The sequence below is a fragment of the Anser brachyrhynchus genome (genome assembly GCF_964034855.1).
Source record: "Anser brachyrhynchus genome assembly, chromosome: 4".
Taxonomy (NCBI): domain Eukaryota; kingdom Metazoa; phylum Chordata; class Aves; order Anseriformes; family Anatidae; genus Anser; species Anser brachyrhynchus.
In genome coordinates, this window is record NC_137698.1 from 1,408,828 (window position 1) to 1,427,532 (window position 18,705).

The 18,705-nt window shown below is 34.9% G+C and overlaps 1 protein-coding gene across 18 annotated transcripts in view; it reads left to right on the top strand.

Moving 5' to 3' along the window:
* The first annotated feature begins 1,646 nt into the window (after positions 1-1,646).
* LOC308193791 (uncharacterized protein) overlaps positions 1,647-18,705 on the top strand; it is a 70,151-nt gene continuing 53,092 nt past the window's right edge. For 7 of the 18 annotated variants that reach the window (XR_013949922.1, XR_013949923.1, XR_013949924.1 and 4 more), the window contains exons 1-3: positions 1,647-1,981; positions 13,407-13,625; positions 15,759-15,809. Coding sequence is in view for 2 of the 18 variants with exons in the window: in XM_080588825.1 (XP_080444951.1) it covers positions 1,797-1,898; positions 15,759-15,809 (153 nt within the window). In the remaining 16 variants the exon portion in view is untranslated. Of the gene's footprint in view, positions 2,012-12,215; positions 12,254-13,406; positions 13,626-15,758; positions 15,810-18,705 lie in introns of those variants that run through there. The other 11 variants (XM_080588825.1, XM_080588826.1, XR_013949931.1 and 8 more) reach the window with 9 other exon arrangements.

Consider the following 18,705-nt stretch of genomic DNA (forward strand, 5'->3'; position numbering starts at 1 on the left):
AGACCAGAACATACCCGCAGGCCTTGTCCCTCCCAGTGCTGTCAAGCCAAAGGTCACCTGTCTGGAAAGGATTATTGCAAGCATCGTGATTTTGGTCAAAGGCACTTAGATTATAAATTGCATGAGTTTCATCCCAAAGGAGTTAAATGAACCAGGATGCCTCAAGAAACATGTTAGATATTTAGTGAGCTCCTCAATGACATCTAGAAAATTCTCAGGATTTTATCTGTCCATCTGTGAACTAAATCATTTAGTACCATAAATCTGTAGTCATAAAAAAAAAAGGGGGGAGGGGGGGGATGAAAAAATTCTGAAATGTAACACCCTACTTATGCAAATGGTGCATCTGGTGCTTTTTGAGGTAGTGCCAGTGATGGTTTCAAAGCAGGCTTAGACACCCACAGTCAGCTGATGGCAAGATCAATCAAAACTATGTCCTACTACACTATGTCCTACTTCATTTTTTGTAGAATTGTAGGAGAAACTAGGGTACGCCCCACCTATACAAAGATATAAAAACATTATCTGAAGATGTGTAATTACTAAGTGTACTTTGACTTGTAGTGGGATGTCTTCATGATCAAAAGTTGCTGTTACAGCACATTCAGATAGATAAAATTTCATTTCCTTTTCCAAATTTTCCTTACTATACATCTTTAACAGTACAAGACAGAAAAAATAAGGAAATTGTATAGATAAACTCTGTATGATGTACTACATTAAAAAAAATAATAATAAAGAACAGCCCACTTGCCCCAAAAAATCCTTTTAGCAATTTGTATGCCAGTTTGTGTGCATCATTGTTTTGTGCCCTGAATTCAGACCAGTTGAAGAGGGAGTTCACGGAGGCCCGGCTCTTGGTGGTGTATGATAGGGAAGATGCTTTTGATTGTTTAGTTTTTTTCTTTTAACTCCCTCATTAACAGTCATCTGCTGCTTTTCGTAGTCAGATATATCACTCCTTTGAGTACCTCATATTATAATATGCAACCCAATGGTTGCTGAGTCTGAGCAACAATAGCAACAACTGTTTTTTTTTTTCACTATTTTGAACGTAATTCATAATCTCTCCCATATATATTATTGAATCTATAATTTACTAGAGATAGCAAATTTAGAATTTTCTTCTTCCCATTCAAAGGAAACTAGCTCCGTGGTAAGGAAAAGTAATCTGTGATTTAGTAGCCCAAACCATATACAGACTTGGGCTTTCCTTAGCATGAGTGCTATTTTTGTGTCAGTGCCAATGTGAATTTCAGCAAAGTTGTTTTCCCACCTGTCCTTGTTATTGTTTTTTTGGTTTTGGACAACCAGATCAGCCTAAGACACAAAGAGTGCTTCTGCACCTCACTCTTTACCAGTAAAAGGTAGATAGAAGGGCTGGGGCGTGACCAGAGTTGCAGAGAACTTCAACTGTTGGGAAAGTGCATGTCTGCCCTCACCTGCAGCCTAAGGATAATTAGATTCAGGGGTAGTATATTATCAGAGTATTATATTATCAGATTAGGCTTCTGGTAGTTTTGACAGCTTTTATCTATGTCTGGATGCTGTTCTGTCTAAATTAACCTTTGCCTTTGTGCTGCTTGCATCAAAACGTTTTACTAATTACTACAACTCTTTTTAAAGGTGATTAACAGAAATTAAGAGAAAACGAATGCTTGTGATAAGGCAATATCACAAGTAATTTATTTTCCAAACAACACAAGGTGCTTGTATCTTCAGACTCCAAAGCCCTGCACCCTGCAAAACTAGAGCCTCCAGTATTCTCAGTCAGGCTTCTGAACTTCTTCAGTCAGATGGCTCAACAAAATCATCTGGACTACTTTGAAAGTAGTCTGACATCTGTTGGCTTGCTAAAGAAATTGTGGCATCAGCTGCAACAGTTTGATATGATTATGGTATAAGTAAAAATGGGTACTGCCTTACTTGGAGGTAACTGTGTTGTAGTCTCTTTACACCTTCCGGATTGTACTAACCCAAGGCAAGGAAACTTAATCCAAAGTCTGTGAACGTGTATATATATATATATATTTTTTTTTCTTTTATTGGTTTCTACTGTTTGATTAGAAAACTGCAAACATCAGAAATTCACAGTATGTCTTGAATTAGTTTGGAGAACGTAGAGGAGAATTTTGTGCAGCTTTAGAAGCTGACCAGATTTCCCCCTCTCTTGGGAGATATTTATTTGTTCTCCAGTTTCGTAGCGAGTGTTTTACAAAAGTAAAACTACATGGGGTTGCTTGTATTGAATCGGTCAAGATTGCTGAAAAGTGGGAAAAAGAAAGAATTATTATTGTTTTTCAAACAAGAAACCAGAGTAGCTAGTTGTCTGTCCAAAAAATAACATAGTTGCCTGGGTCATAAAGAGAGCCGTAATGTGGCATGGAACTACCTTTCCCAGTCTTCATCCAAATGGATGATGATAACCTTCTCATACTTCTGAAAATGGTTTCAATAATAAAAACAATTGAGATTATCAGTTTCACAATGTTGCATTGAGCTATTCAAATATACTTTTAATCTTTTATAAGTTCTACTTTTATTTCTATATCTATATATACACATACAATAGCATTATAAATTATTGGTAAGGCATAGCTCAGAATAGGCTATATGCTCTCATGCATCTAGGACTATTTCAGTACACTGTAAATCTGCCTTTTTTCTTTTTTCTTTTTTTTTTTTTTTCCAAGAATTAACTGTGCAGTGAGTAATCACATAATTAAAAAACACAATTTTGCTAAAGAGTTGTTTATCCTACAGTACTTGCTTTTTCTCAGTGTTATTTTCTTCGGATTTAAAATTGCCACTGATTTTATTAAGTAATCTGAATAGCTTTTTATGTTAATACTTGGTTGGAAGGGAGGAGCTAGCTTGCTTCTCCTGAAGTTTTTTCCTGTTTGGTTTTAAGCTGATAAGTCATATTCACTGCTTAATGTCTTAGTTTGTTTGTAGCTGCTTATAGAGAGGCATAATATTTTTCAGAGCCAGATGGTAGTACATCTTGCATCTGTAGTAGACACAAAATTGGCACCTTGTGCAAGTATTTTCTGCAGTTTCTTTTGATAAGTTTCCATTCCACTATTCCTAATAACACTGGGTGCTTGCATTTTACTGAGGGAGAAGACAGAGATGGAGAGCTTTTTTTTTTTTTTTTTTTTTTGGAAATACAGAAATTTGGCTTGTGAGATCCTACCAGCACTCATTTTGACCTGTCAGTTTATGCCTGAGTGGATTTGAAACTGCTGGCTAATTTCAACCAAATGTGAACTAGTAGTTAAGTCTGAAAGCTTTATGAGCAGCTACCAACTTACCACTCAGCAAAGACAGAGTTGTGGGCTAAAGTAATGTGTTGCATTTTCATTTATTAAACATAATTTAAATGCATACAAAGAAAAAGTGAACTAAATTAATTAACATGTTAATTGTGCCTATAAAATGATAAATTTGAGATATTCCTGGTGTTGTGTTTTTTTTTTTTTGCTTTGTTTTGTTTGTTTTTAATATATTAGATTTTATTTATAGGATTACAAATCATGTATTATTTGAAGATTTGGTCTGGTCAGACATTTTAGGTATTTTTTCCAGGATTATGCAGGTTTTTTTGGACATCATCTTTCCTACCTACTTCATTTACGAAGTTTCTAATCCAAACAGGAAAACATGGCTAATATACTCACTTCTGTAGAAATCCTTGATTGATGAGTAGCTTTGCCTGACTTATTTTCAAGGACCTTGTTCTTACCTAACAAGCAGAGGTGGACTGAGAAATCAGAGTATTTTACTCTCTCTTTAAAGTTCCAATTCAAAAGACTGTAGAAATAACAAGGATAGTGTTGTCATTCTTCTAGTATGTACCTGAGCCCTGAGGTGGCTGTAAGTAACAGTGCATCTTAGTTATCTTTTATTTATTATCCTTGTTGACGTGTTGATTTGTATGACCATGTTCTTCCAACTGACTATTCTTATTTCAAAACCTGAGATACTACCGAAAGCTGCATCTAAGCGATCATGGAAAAAATCTGTTGTCAGTCATGAAGATGAAAGCCTTTTCATCACACATCAGCGTGTGTTTTCTCTGAATATCTGCAGAATATCATCTGCATACTTGCTGCTTTTGAGAACTCTAACCTTTTATACTTGTAATTGCAGGAGTCTTTAAAGAGTTTCATGGAGATTTGTAACTTTTCATGAAGAAAAGTAACCATTTTGTTCACTGTTTCTGTATTCTCTTAATCACAATTTACTAGATTCAAAAGTATGCACATTATTTCTTCTAGTGGTACCTCCATAGATTTCATAAGTATATATATATATATGTATATATATTAAGACTGGACTCCTTTTCTTAACTACATTTTAAGTTACAAAATTATAGTATTTCAATTGTTTGGACCTGAAAGGAAGGGATTGTTTCAGTGACAGTGATTCTTTCTTCATGTATGTATCTAGTTTCATGTACTCCTGCACAATCTTTACATGGTATTCTGTGCTGTTTCATAATTAAATGCAGTATTTTTTAAACTGTTCTGCAACTTCAAAAACTAAAGAAATTGGAAGAAATAAAAATGTGGTACAAAACTGAAGTAATCATAGGTTTTGTCAATAAAGATGTGTTTTTATTTATTGTATACATACATGGCAATGAATATTAAGGTAAAGAAAAAACATTGGCCTAATTCTGTGTCCTTAGAAAAACAGAATAAATTCCCCACAACTTTCTGAAAACGATTATACCCAATACTGAAGTAGATCATTTTATTACAAGTTTTGGTATCAAAATTGTTGATATTGTATATTATTTTGTTGGAGGGTTCAAATAAAATAGGATAAGGTCCTGTTACAGATATGAGATAAACCACTTAGTGATCTAGTGCATGAATAGGGGTCTTTTCACTGAAAGGGGGAAGAACAGGTCCTCCATAGTAAAACAAAATGAGGAAATCAAATCAGGCATTCCCTTTAAGTATAGCCAAATAGACTAAACTTTGTCCTGTTCAGCATTTCACGAAGACTGGTCATTTACCAGTGATTGCTGCAATTAATAGAAGTGTTCTTCTTGATCTTAATGGGTCCTGGATCATGTGCTGGGTTTGATAGATCCCGTAGAAGTGTATCAAACTCACGTGAGAGAGCTATTTCATGTATTTTGCTAGTAGCAAGTAGAAAAAGTCAGTTTGATCTTGCAAAAATTCTAAAACCATCTACTGAGAAAATGAGGCTTACTGACTGAAATTCTTTGAACCTCACACTAGACTTTTTCTTCCTTTCACTGTTGATGCTACCGATGCACGCTGTCCATAGGAGTGGACATCTGTTCAGCTGTGGTCTCTTCCATGTTTTGCCTATTACATTCCCTATTAATGTAGTTTGTGGTTTCTGATTCCTTGTCACTTGCAGAGAAACACAGATATCTGGTAATGAATGTACAAGAGTGACTGTTAAAAAGGAAAGGCTAGATTCTCTGCTGTATGTCTATATGAATAATATGGTTTCCTTGCTTTTTCTCTTTTCACAGTGTTTGGTTCAGCAAAGCTGAAGAATACTAGAATAATAGAAAATATTTTTTCCTGTAGCTAGGTGCTAATTATAGGGGAGGACAGAATGGCTATCTTCATACATATCCACTACATTTTGTGCAGAAGCTCAGGAGTAGAAACAGTTATATCAGTATTGATTTGAATTTAATTTTATGCTATAGGTATTTAAATGACAAGACTGGTAATGGAGGTTTACTACTGTTGTGCAAACCAAAATAAATGTCTTGCATTGCTTGATGAAGCATTTCAGCGTGAACATAAGGCTGAAGTGTTGATGTGTTGACTTGTATGTCCATATTCTTCCTAATGATTATTCCTATTTCAGTGACAGCAAGAATTAATCGAAGGTATAACTGTGTTTGAAAATAACGTGAATTATCACCAAAGCAGATGGTGCACAACAGTAACTGTGGTTAATAAGGTATTTTTACAGAAATAACCATTTTAGCAAATGTGTCCAAAGAGGTGAGGAATAACAAACCTGCCTGGAAGGCAGTTCCGTCACAAAGAGGGGCTGAAGTGAGCTGTCAAGTGATGATCAGAACATACTCATTTGGAGTAAGTTCTGAGGCTTGCTAGTGATGTTAGTAGTTCACCTATGCAGAATAAAACCAAGCAGAAATGCGCTACTGAGTGCAGTGACAGGACGAGGGTGTGTGAACCCAAATTTGTAACATGGGAGATGCTAATTAAGTATGAGGAAGAACTTTTTGATACTTATAGCTGAGCAGCCTGATCTAGCTGGTACTGCTTTGGGAGCTGGGATTAGAGTAACTGGCTTTCGGAGTTCCTTTCCCACCTGAGTTGTTCTATGAGCCTGTGATGAAAAACTTCCTGTATGCTAGATTTCTCAGTAATACTGACATGGAAGTAACTGATGCTGAATAACTGGATATAGACTTCGATGTTTATACATTCGTGTTGATATGAGGGCTCTGTGTAGGGCCTTTGAGTAAATCATACAGTATATCTAGCTTCAGGGCTCAGAGAATCAGATAAAAATGAAATCAAAATCCCACATGATGCAAAATGTCAATTCATTGTAAACTCACATCGTTGAATCCGAAAGAATCCGAAATGTTGCAGTGTTTTTGAGGTACTAAGTTTCTGCAGGCAGGGTTTATGTTCATCGGGGTAGCATCCCTCCATCTCTTCCTTTCTCTTTTCTGGATCATGTATCATTTGTCCTCCTACAGCTGTCATAAATGTGGCATAAAGTTGGCATATAGTTTTTGTCATCTGTTCTGGCAGTTCTCAGAGAAATTTAATCCTCTTCTCACATCTGATCTTGATTGTATTTGTACTGCCTTGTGGTCTAATACTGCATGGGTTATGTAAAACAACCTGATTCTACTTAGCCCCTTCTTTGAATGCCTGTAAGTTTTATTGGGAACTCTTCTTCCTCCAGCTTAACGACATAAAGCCCAAAATATGTTACATGAAAAGTGTTTGAACATGAACTTGAGTCAATAATAAACCATCAGGAGATTGCCTATAAGAGGGCAGTATGTGTTTGGGCAAAGATTCTCTCTTTTCATTTACTGAAACGAATTTCCTTCTTTTCACTTACACAAGCTGGTGAGCATTGTCAGCTTTCTCTACAAGGAGAAATGGGTGTTCTAAGGGATGGTATTTAAATGAAAGCAAGAGACATTTGTTATGAATATTGAGTTCAGTTGATGATTGCATAATTAAGTCAGCTTTGGTAATTGAAAGAAGAGACATTGTCATAGCAGTGTGGACACTTAGTTGTGGGTACCTTGATAAGACTGAGATGGTACTGATCATGGATGTCAGACAGGGACAACAAAGTCATGGTTCAGACAGGAGTACGGCACCTGAAAATGCCAGAGAAATCTATTGGAAACCCAGGGAATAGGTAGGAGTGGAGTTGAAAGTAAGGCAGAGAAGAGTGTGTGAATTAGTATGTTTTATTTTCTTGTTTGTTTGTTTCTGTATTCATTGTGCAGGCTAAAATGTGAAGTGATTCCTTTTGAAACCCTTTGCAAGGCCACACAGTTCTGTCATTGCTTTTTCAGCTTTTAATATTTTTGAAGACTTGTTTCTTAGTTTCTTACTATGTGCAGGCATAATTGTAAGTTCTATTTCTACTTTTTGTTGTATGTATTCAACCTTACTTAATAAATTATCAAGTCTGCGGTGAAATTTTGAACTATGATTTTTCTGACATTATGAAAGTTTTTCCTGTGAATTTTGACTATTTTTAATTTGGTTTTATACTTTCAGCATTGATATAATTTATCATTATTATAGTCATTATTTGAATGTTGATTTTATCAATAATTTTAATAGAAATGCAGTTTTATCCTGTTATCTCCTAGTGTTGAAGTTTGAGTAATATCCTTATGTCAGCAATACAAGATTTTTTAAATGTATTTTACAGTTAGTGATAAATCTGCTTACTGATCTGAATACACTCAGTTTCAGTAAACTGTAAACAAAAAAACAGCTGTCTCTAATTTTAAATCTTGAGATAATTATAATAAATGGATTTGGGGATTTGGGTGTATCTTGACATTATTACCTATTTGGTTGAGCTGTTCTAATTTTTTACTACTATCATAAGTCATCAAATAATGATGATAATTATTAGTGTTTACATAATTTATTTTTAAAAGTGCAGTAGTTTTAACAACTAAGGAGAATTAGTCTATTACTATTATGTCAGCAAATATTGTTGAAAATAACTGATTTATTTTACCTTAGGAGGGATATTCTTGTTTTGTTCACATGGCTCAACAAATCTGTTCTTGAAAATGCTGATTTGTTTTGTGTTGCATGTTTTGAGAAGTGCTCCCCACCTCTTGGTGGCAGCAAAAAAGCAAACCTTTGATAATCATTGATAGAAAAATGATATAGATGATTAAGAGTCTCTGTTCAGTGCTGATGTGGTCAAGATTGCATGACAAGTGCCCAGAAAGTATATGGACAGGTTTTAGTATCTTATGTGTGTTCCTTAGTCTAGTAATCTAATTTGGTGATGATCAATTCTTTAGTCCAAAGGCTGAACATACGTTGAAATATTTAACGGTTCACAGTAAATTCTCAGGAGTATTTTCACTGTTTTGTTCTCTATTTTACTTGAGTATAAGTTATAGTTGCACGCTTGGTGATTAATAACTTTTTTTTAAAAAAAAAAAAGCAATTGATTAAAAAGACACTATTTTTAAATTGTTTTTACTTATCAAGTAGAATTATTTCTAGATACTGCTTTTTGTTAGTTTTGTTTTGGTATTTGTTGTCTCCTATGACAGAAATTTCAGTTTCAAATAGTTCTTTGTGGTCATATTTTATGTATTGTGCGCTGTCTGGGTAATGCTGAGGGCTTTTTTGCAAGGATAACAAGAAGGTTAAATAAAGATTTCTGTCTGAGAAGGTCATATTACCAGTTGGTGGAATTGGTGGCCAGCTGTCAGATCTCATCCCTGTTTGTTCTAGTTGTGTTGGCCATGTGAAGCACAAAATGTGAACACATCATACTGGTTCTGTGGGATTCTGTTGGGCAGTCCATTGAAGTCTGCTTTAAAAGCCCATCTGAATACAGTTCATGCTTCAAACAAAAAATTTGAATCCTCTAAGGAGAATACAGACTTTGCTTCAAGCTTCATTTCCTGAGCTAAGAAGTCTCTGTTGAAGCTTATATTTGTAACTGCACACTGCAACTGATAGTTTTGTTCTAAGAACCTATGATCTATAACTATTCACATGTAAAATGCCTTGGGACATATCAGTTGTGCTTTAGGGATTTCAGTAGCTCAAGTCACCAGTCAACATCTGCTCCGTGCCTTTTTTTCTATGGTTTCATGTTTTGCCACCTTACGCTCCTTGATCTACAGCATTTCTGCAGTGCCTTGCCTTTGCTTATTGAGACACTTCATTAGCTGACACAACAAAAATCTGTGCTCTCTCTTACTGAAAGCACAATTTCTCTTCTGTGTAAAGTCCCTTTTAGGTTGCTCACATCTTCATAAAGATCTTTCCCTGTCTTTGATGCTATCATGGGGATTGCTAATTAGGCCCACTAATTTGTTTTCCAGTGGAGTTGGCATAGTTCAGCACATGCGTAATTGAACAGCTGGATAGAATCTTTATTTTATATAGGCACTGCTTTATTTCCTAGTTTATGGAATAAAATCACATTTTCTAGCGTTTTCTATCTTATGTTAATGATGTCTAGTTTCTACTTCTGACCTGTCAGCTTAGGTCCTGGTGCTGCAATTCTGTATTTGTGGGCATGGCAGCCCACTGATGAATGCTTTTCCTTCAACAGATTTTGTTGTTATTTTTGCTGTATAACTTTGAATTACATTCATGCTCTGAATTTCTCTGTGCGAAAATGTGTGCACCTTTCCTGGCTGTGTAAACCTGTAGTCCAAACAAACTGGTTGGGTAGTTGGTTTATCCATTTTTTTTCTGCATGAGTTACCTGTTTTGAGGTTTCCCTGTAGCAGAACATACTCTGAGATTACTTTTTGCATTGTTAAAAAATAATACAAAGTCTATTTTCTCAATGTAGATGTTTCAGGTATATGTTTTGTCAGAACTCTTGAACTTGATATTGAGTGCCACACTGTAAAGCTGAAAGTGTAAGTATTTGCTAACTGCATGTGATCTGTCTATAGTTGTTCCCTATTTTCAGTATGAAAATCTACATGAATATCTATCTCACAGTGTAGTGCTAAGTTTGCTGACTCAAATGAATAACACAGAAACTTTTCTTCATTCTAAATCACATCTGATGGCTTTGCACAACTATTTTCTGTGGAGCAATAGAGTATGAGGATGCAGATACTGATTTCCAGTTCCTTCTCTTCCCATTCTGCTCCCTTCTGTCTGACTTCAGAACTGCCTTAGAGTCTCTAATGCCTGAATTAAATGTACTATATTGCATTCAAGTTTAAGGTAGGAAATGTACACGACGTTCAGTTTTCAGTTAAATTTAGAATTAAAATCTGTGGAGCAATAGTGTGATGCCTAAGAATTTGAGTTGGGCATATGCCCTATTGTTAGATGTCTTGTAGCCCAGATAGATTACTATATAATGGAGGTGAAAAATAAGTAGAGGAGAATTTCCTTTTTTCTATCTTGCTGGAACAGCAGTGTGTGTTAGGATCTACTCAGAATGTTTGTTTTGTGTCTTGAGGGAAACACCTAAAACACCTATTGGTTTAGAATGCTGGAAAGAAAGCATTGAGACCATGGTGGCTACTGAAAATGAATATATATATATTATATAATATTATATATATACACACACACGCATATAGATTATATATAAATTTTGAAAAATACATTTTTATTGTAATCCTTCTGTGTGCTTGCTGTTAATTAGTGTAAAATAATTTGCTCTGTCTGCTGGCTTTAGGGTTTTTGATATTAATATCAAACTATGTTTTTCAAATGCTTATCTTCCTACCCTGTGTGGCAAACTTGTGATTATATATCCAGTGTAGAGCTGCAACCATTGGTGTTCAGAAGTTAAGTCCACACAGTATTACTCAGACTGAATTGCACTTGTGTCAGACTGTTAAATATTATTCAGAGGAGCTGTCTGACAAGTTTGACAGTACTTATTGTTGCTCTTACCTGTTTGATTTCTAAAAAGTCTTTTTTTTTTTTCACTTTGAATTGACAGAAATATTAAAACTTAATAGGCTACTTAAGTGGTGAGGAGTTGAGATAGCGAACAGCCAGCCCCTGTCCTTACTAGGATCTCACATGTCCATTTCCTTTTGAGTGGACAGAACTTTTTGGTTCACTAACAAATCCATTTTTTGATTTGGTAGATGACAGCTTCTCCAACACAACCAAAGAAAGAAATTCTTCATTTAAAAAAAAAAAAAGTTTTTTTTCTGTACAGTAGCAAAATCTTTAAAATTACATTTCTGTGAAATTTTAAGAGATTCTTATCTGAGGTTAATGCTAACAAGTTATTAGCCATGCATGTTCTTGGAATTTGCACAAACTTGAACTGCAGAGCACTGCACAACATCAGGTTTAAAAAAAATGGAATTTGAATATTTGATATTTTCAGCCCTGTTACGAACATTATAAATATTTGTTGTGCATTTATAAAACATGGCCTTCTTGCCTTTCTTCTACTTCAGTAGAGAGAGCAGTTACCTTTCTGTTAGGTCTTCAGTTAAAAAGGAAAACAAAACAGAAAAGACAATTAATTCCTTAACCTCCACTTCTGTCTGCTTCTGATGGCTCTTACCAGTACACATAGTTGCCTAATGTTTTGCTTGCTTCTTTTATTACCTCCTAGACTTTGTTTCCATGCCTGCAGTGGTATGAGCCATTGATCGCTAGTTTTAATGGTCCCAGAGAATAGGTTTTCTTTCCTCCCCTGCTTTGCAGAAGGTGCTCTTAAAGTGGTGGCTGCAGGTAAAGCAATTAGGAGAAGCTGCATTTTCAACTTTGAGTGTTTAACCACCCTTTTCTCAGGGCAGTTCATTATGAGAAGTCATGATGTCTACATCCATTCAATGTTAATTATTTTTGACTCTATTAATTTTTGGATCTCAGTTTGTATTTCCAAACCCCCTGGACTAAAAATTGTTTTCATTATTTTAATAGAAGCTAAAATTTTTATAGCTGTCTCATTTCAGAATTCATGGCTTTAAGGTAAAAAGCTTCATCTATTTTAAAACTTGCAGGCCTACACATCAGTCTATCTTAGATGTTTTCTGGTAAGTCAGAATCTGTGCCCAAAACTCATCTGTAGCCGGTCTCCTGTTGAGTTTGTGTGACTGAAGGCTGACCTATGAACCTGGTGACTTGGGCTTTTGTACCACCAAGGATGAAATGCCACCTTAGAGCTGCTTTTTCAGTATCTCATGGCATCGTTGCCATCAGTTGTTCTTTGCCCCAGTTCTGTTTCACTGCAAGCTCCTCCTGTTTTCTCTTCCAAGAAGATAGATGCTCACATGGGCTTTTTTTCTTGGGTTTGTTATTCTCTTGCTTTCCTTACTTTATGTGAAATTTGATTCCTGTTATTGAAATTAATCTAGACCCAATCACTGGGCGTGACTGTTTCCTGGGGGCATCCTGTGGTAGGTTTTGTTCTGTTTAGTCAACACTTAAGTTTCCAACTTATATTGAAAATGCACTTAGGACTGTATGCGTGTATTTTTTCAAGTAAATTTACTGCAGGAATTTCACTGCAGCTGTTCTTTTGTATGTTTGTCCCAAACTTGCAGTTAAACAGTCTTGCATCGAGAGAGCATGTCAGAATGTAGGAAGTTTTGCTACTTAAGTTCAGAAACTACCTGAGAGTTCTGACTTAAGATTGCAAAGATGTGTCAAGAGGCAATGAGCAACAGAGAGGTTTAGCATTCCCTGGATCTATAGACAATATGAGAAATGGAAGATTTGAAACGTTAAATGATTTTAAACTATTGAAAAACAAGACTGGTTCTCAGTGCGGTATGATGGATTCTTCTTTAAATTCATTCTTCTCAAATTCATTTGCTCTATCCAATTTTATTTTCTTTTCCTTGGTCTTCCTCATTACAAATATTACTGTTTTGTAGCTATTGTTTCTCCTGTGTGTGTAGTGTTGACTGAGGAAAATGCCTTCTTTTTGTGTGTGTTCAAATAACATCTAGAAAAGCTGAGATCTTGCTAGTAGTATTCAGCTGCTGTTATAGGGATAATCCTGATAAATACCAGCAAGGTCAGAACAGTATCTGTTTGAAAGATTTATGTTACAAAACTGCTGCTTTAATTGGTACTAATTAGCCTGACTATTACTGAGTTGTAGAGAAGCCAAGAAACACTTTTTTTTTTAAGTGATGTTCCTCAATGTGATAAAACCATGTTCATACGTTTGCACTTCCACAGATATTAATTTTATTCTCAATGACTGTCAGCCACGGATCCTTCACCAACACAGAATGTGTCAAAAGCTTTTACAGAAGTAAACTAACAAGCAGAGGATAAATAATCGACCGTTTTAGGTGATAATCCTGCAGTGAGCTCTGTGTGACCAGACATTTTGCCCAGCAGAAAGAATATGTTTACTTCAAGAGGAACCCATTTGGGTGTTCCCTTCGGTACCAGGTGCTTATTCATGGAAAAGAAGAATTGTTGAATATAGCTGTTCTCAATGTTAAACCATATTTTGCTTCATTATCATATCAAAAATAGAAAATAAGACATCTGGAAACTTTTATGTTGTATTAATGACTCAGAATCGTAGCTAAAATATGTAATTTAGTTTTCATGAGCCTGAAACCACAGCTGTTCACTCTTCAGAGTCATACGTTGGCATCATGAACTGTCTTTTCTTGTTTTTTCATAATATTTGCATCCTTGAATCCTGAAGAATTTCAGTAGCTGCAGGACTAAAATGCAGCTTAAACTGCTGATTTCCTTTGACTTGATTCTAAGATTGCTGGATAGGAAAAGCCCAACAAATGAAACCTGTTTTTGTTTATTGTGGGTTCCTTTTAACTTGTAGAAGACGAACTTTTTGTCAGATGGTAGATTGAATTTTCCTGCATGTAGATCAGTTTGAAATATTTGATTTCAGCAACAAATAAATAAATAACTTATTCATTTCTATTTGTATATAAAAAAATAATCAAGTATTTGTGCTCACTACTGTCATTCATGTATGAATGTATTTGTTCTGTGTACTACATGGAAGACTACAAATTCCGCTATAATGATTTAGTGCATTTTTGGAATAGGAATAATTACAAGTATTCATAAGTGATTTTAGTTTGAAAATATTTCAAGTCTTTTATTCACCAAATCAGTAGTAAAGTAGCTGAAATATCTGCTTTTCATATCACAAAAAAAAATGTCCAGTTATCTGTTGACTCTTCTGAAGATAAGTCATTAAAAAATTTTGTTTTTCTCATGCTGATGCCTAATATGAAAAAAATAATAATAATGTGATCAAATATTATGTACTTAGCTCTCCTCATTGAATTTGTGTTGACATGGTTCTGTTTTGACTAAATATTAGTGAGATATACTTTCTGTTTTCTTCTTCACCTGCAAGGCTAAAGCATGTGAAACTATATATCTTTTGTAAGTTTCTGATTTATAAAAATGTTATTTGTGGCAGTCCTAATTATTCTTTAAGTGTAGTGAACAAATTCCCTAGTTAGCTTCAGCTCAGCTTGTGATGGTGTTACTTTACAGATCAACAGTTACATTCACGAAACTTACACTTCGTAGATATTCTAGCCACTCATAGTTTTAGCATAATTTATTATTAATTTATTAATTTATTTATTATTTATTATTATTGTCTGATTGTCAAGTCTGTCTGTTGAGCCAAATTATGGCTCTCAGCATGGATTTTCTCCATGTTAGGTGGAAACCATAGCAAGCTTTTTCAATCCAGTCTTGAATGGGACAGCCTAGGTTTAAACAGGGCTGATTTGTCTGGGTTGGTAAGAAGTTGGTGGTGAGAAGCTTCAATGTCTGTATAAAGCGTAGGCATTCTAGACTGATGTCAGCTTTTTTTTTTTTTAATTTAAACCCAGTTCAGATGGGTAATCTTTCTGTTTTGCTAATCTCATTTAACACAATAGCAACAATTTCTCATGTTCACTGCTAAAGTCAGTGTGGTTTTGGTTATTCATGTAAATTTAATTACAGATCTTGTGCGTAGTTTTCTATTTTAGGGAGTGAGAATCATTTTTAATTCTTTACATGCACGTGGCTGAAGAAATGTCAGAATCTGATGTGTAATACTAATGGAATAATGATTTAGATAATGATAATTTTAGATATTTAAACAATTTTAAAATGTTGGTATATATTTAGTTTTACACCAAGATGGTGTCTGCTCCAGGCTCTTGTTTTTGAGCCAGCAGATGAATAGAAAGAAAACCTTCACTTTATTTTTAGAATACTCTGTGAAACTGGAAAAAAAGAATTCGACACTTCTTTTTCTTAAGAAGCAACTGGTGGTAATTTACTCATCTGTCAGCACTACTAGAAATAGGACTAACTCTGTGATAGTATGAAGTACTAGTTCTGCAGCATTTCAGTTTTATCTTTTTTTTTTTTATTGCACTGAGTCTAGTCAGGAAAACCACTTCATTGGGAATTAGTTTCATGCAGACCTTTTGCAGGAACACCATTCCCCACATAGGTGTTAAACTAAAAAAGTCTTTGTCTAGCTAGGGATTTGAATATATCTGTGGAATTAATTTTTATTTTTATTTTTTTTAGGTTGGCATGATCTGGAATCTTCTATGTGAATTCAGTTACTACAAAAGAGAGGTAAGAAAAGCAATAAAACTAGTGAAAGTGATAATGTATTTGAAATAGATCTCTAGGAAGCAAATGGCATGCATGCTGCCAAATCACTGCTGATGCACACAGTTTCTTGGGCGGCTTGGATTTATCCAGTACATTATTTTCACAGAGACACATATTGAGCAGTTTCCTGCTTCAGTAATTCTCATTATAAGGAGCATAATTCCTACTCATAATCATAAATTACTTATGCATTAGGTCTTTTTAACTCTTGAAAACTTTCCCAACTCCAGATAAAGAAGTTTAGTGTTTTAGAGACCAGACAAATGCATCCAGAAAATTCTTTATAAATTGTTATCTGAACTCTGCCTTTATCTGCCGAAGACATATGGCCTAACTATGTGCGCACTGTAGTTTTTTTTCTCCCTCACGCTTGATCTTATGTGACTTGTTCTCCTTAGCTATTTGTGATACCTCCTGCAGCATTTTAAAATTATAACACCCACGTCATTTGCAATTTTAAAATACTTTTCACATGAAAATATATCCTTAGTAGTGCTTTAATTACTTCCTTTATGAACAGTTCCACAATCTTGCTGCAACTATTCTTCTATTACATTGTTTTGCACCTGGTGTTTGCTGTTAATCTGAGTAGTTCAGCAGTGAGTGTTGCAATATACTTAAAACACTCAGCAGCATGCAATCACAGAATCATGGGGGTTGGAAGGGACCTTGGGAGATCAAGTCCAACCCCCCTGCTAAAAGCAGGTTCCCTACAGTAGGTTGAGCAGGAAAGCCTCCAGGCAGGTCTTAGATATCTCCAGCGCAGGAGGCTCCACGACCTCTCTGGGCAGCCTGTTCCAGTGCTCTATTACCCTCACTGAAAAGATGTTCTTAAACATCTGTGTGGAACTTCCAGTGTTCCAGTTTACTGGGGAAAAAAAAAAATAGTATAGGTTTGCAGCCAAGTGTTACATTTCTAGTAATTACACTACTAGGAGGATTTGGCTTTTAGTGTGTTATTGACTTTTAAACTTTTGTGTTTAAATAGGAAACTCTGGAGTCTGTGTATACTTTAGAAATTTGCAGGTGATATGTGTGAAAGACGGAAAAAGGCTTTGTGCTAGGATAATTTCAGGCCAGGATTGTCACGTGATTTCTGCTTATTTTGAACTCTAAATATGAGCTTGATACAGAAAAACCCCAAACCATACAAAAACAAAACAAAAAAATCACAAAACCACAAAGAACCAACAACCAACCAAACCTAATGGTCTGGTTTTAGAGCCCGTGTCAGAAGATTTGGGATCCATTTTTTCAGATAATTTTTTTTTTTTGAGGTTAAAACTGCTGACTGATAGTTACAAGTGTTTCTAATGTAAAACTTAAGATCTGAAACTTCACTTTAATATTACACATTACTGGTAGGAAAAGTGCCTCAGTTCTGGATAGTAAAATAATTTAAAACCTTCACATACTCACTTCCTTCTAGTGAGTCATATTGGTCTACATAGCACCTGTGAAAGCACATCTTTTTGCCTTCACAATACCCTTAAAATGTTCTGGGAGCTGTAGCAATTTACTCACCTAATTCATAAATTTGCCATGCATGTCCTTAAGAAACACAGCTTTTAGCTATCTGGTTGTAATTACTTTTAAATGAGTTAAAGATAAATGAGTAGTATTTATTAAAACATCTAGAAGAGATGACATAAGAACAGAAATTCATTTAAAAAAAAAAAGTACATGGGGTAAGAAATTAAAGCAGAAAATATACTTGTCTTCTTTTGCCAAGGCTAAATTGGAAAGGTCTCTCTCTGTTGCGTGTATTTAATTTCCCTTGAACTTACTCTAGTCTATTTACTGTCAGCTCACCTCATGAACGATTCCATCTTCCTGTATGCTCAGTTACATTCATGAGACAGAATCTTTTTCTTTGTAATATATGCTAGCATCCATGAATAAATTTATTTTCAGAGTCCTCTAAGGAATTTGGACAGACTTGATTCTTTTTACAAAATTTATTTTTCTTTCCTGTTCCTAAAAGCGTGTTCACTTCTGACTGACTGCAAGCATTATCTCATTGCTTTGTAGATACAATTGTCACATTACTTAGCACTGTACACGTTATTTCTTTGGTTCAGTAATAACTCCCTTTCTCTTGGTCAGGCATGCAATCACCTCCTTTTCATGACTTGGTGTTCAGCTTGTAGTATGGAGAGTCTTCCGTCAGCGGCATCCTATATATTAATTCAAACAGTGCTTTAGAAAGCATGGTTGAGAAACATTTATGTGTGATTTGTGTGTGTTTTTTATTATTGACAGCAGTCAACCAGTCTTGTGTGAATGTACCTTTTTAATGGTTATCTTCATTGTCAGAGTGGCAAAATGTTTGTCCTTTTCTATTCTGAAAAGAAGTTCCACAGTGAAGGAAAATCCCCAGAACGGAATTTGTGCTTCAGTCATGTTCCTGAAGATATTACATTATTTTCAAAATTAAAGTCACTAAGAAAGTGATGATTTTGAATGGAATATGGGAAGAGAAGCTATAGTCGATATTCTCGAAGGACCTTGGGAGTTTTAGTATTACATTTAAGCAGCACTGTGATGGATCATTCCTGTCTTTTTCATGGCAGGAGATTCTGACACTCAAGAATTTTTATTTTCTGGTAATTCTTAAATTTTAAATTTTATATATATATATATATATATATATATGTATGTATATGTAATTTGTATATAGATACATATGTATACATATATATAATTAAAAGAAAAACAATATATATTGTTTTCTGAGGAATCTGAACAAATACTGATTAAATCACAAAAAGGTCAACTTTCTGATGTCATCTGTGGCTTGATTCTTTTACTCTGAGCTTTGTAGACAATTATTCTCCATTAGTTTTTTGTCAATTAC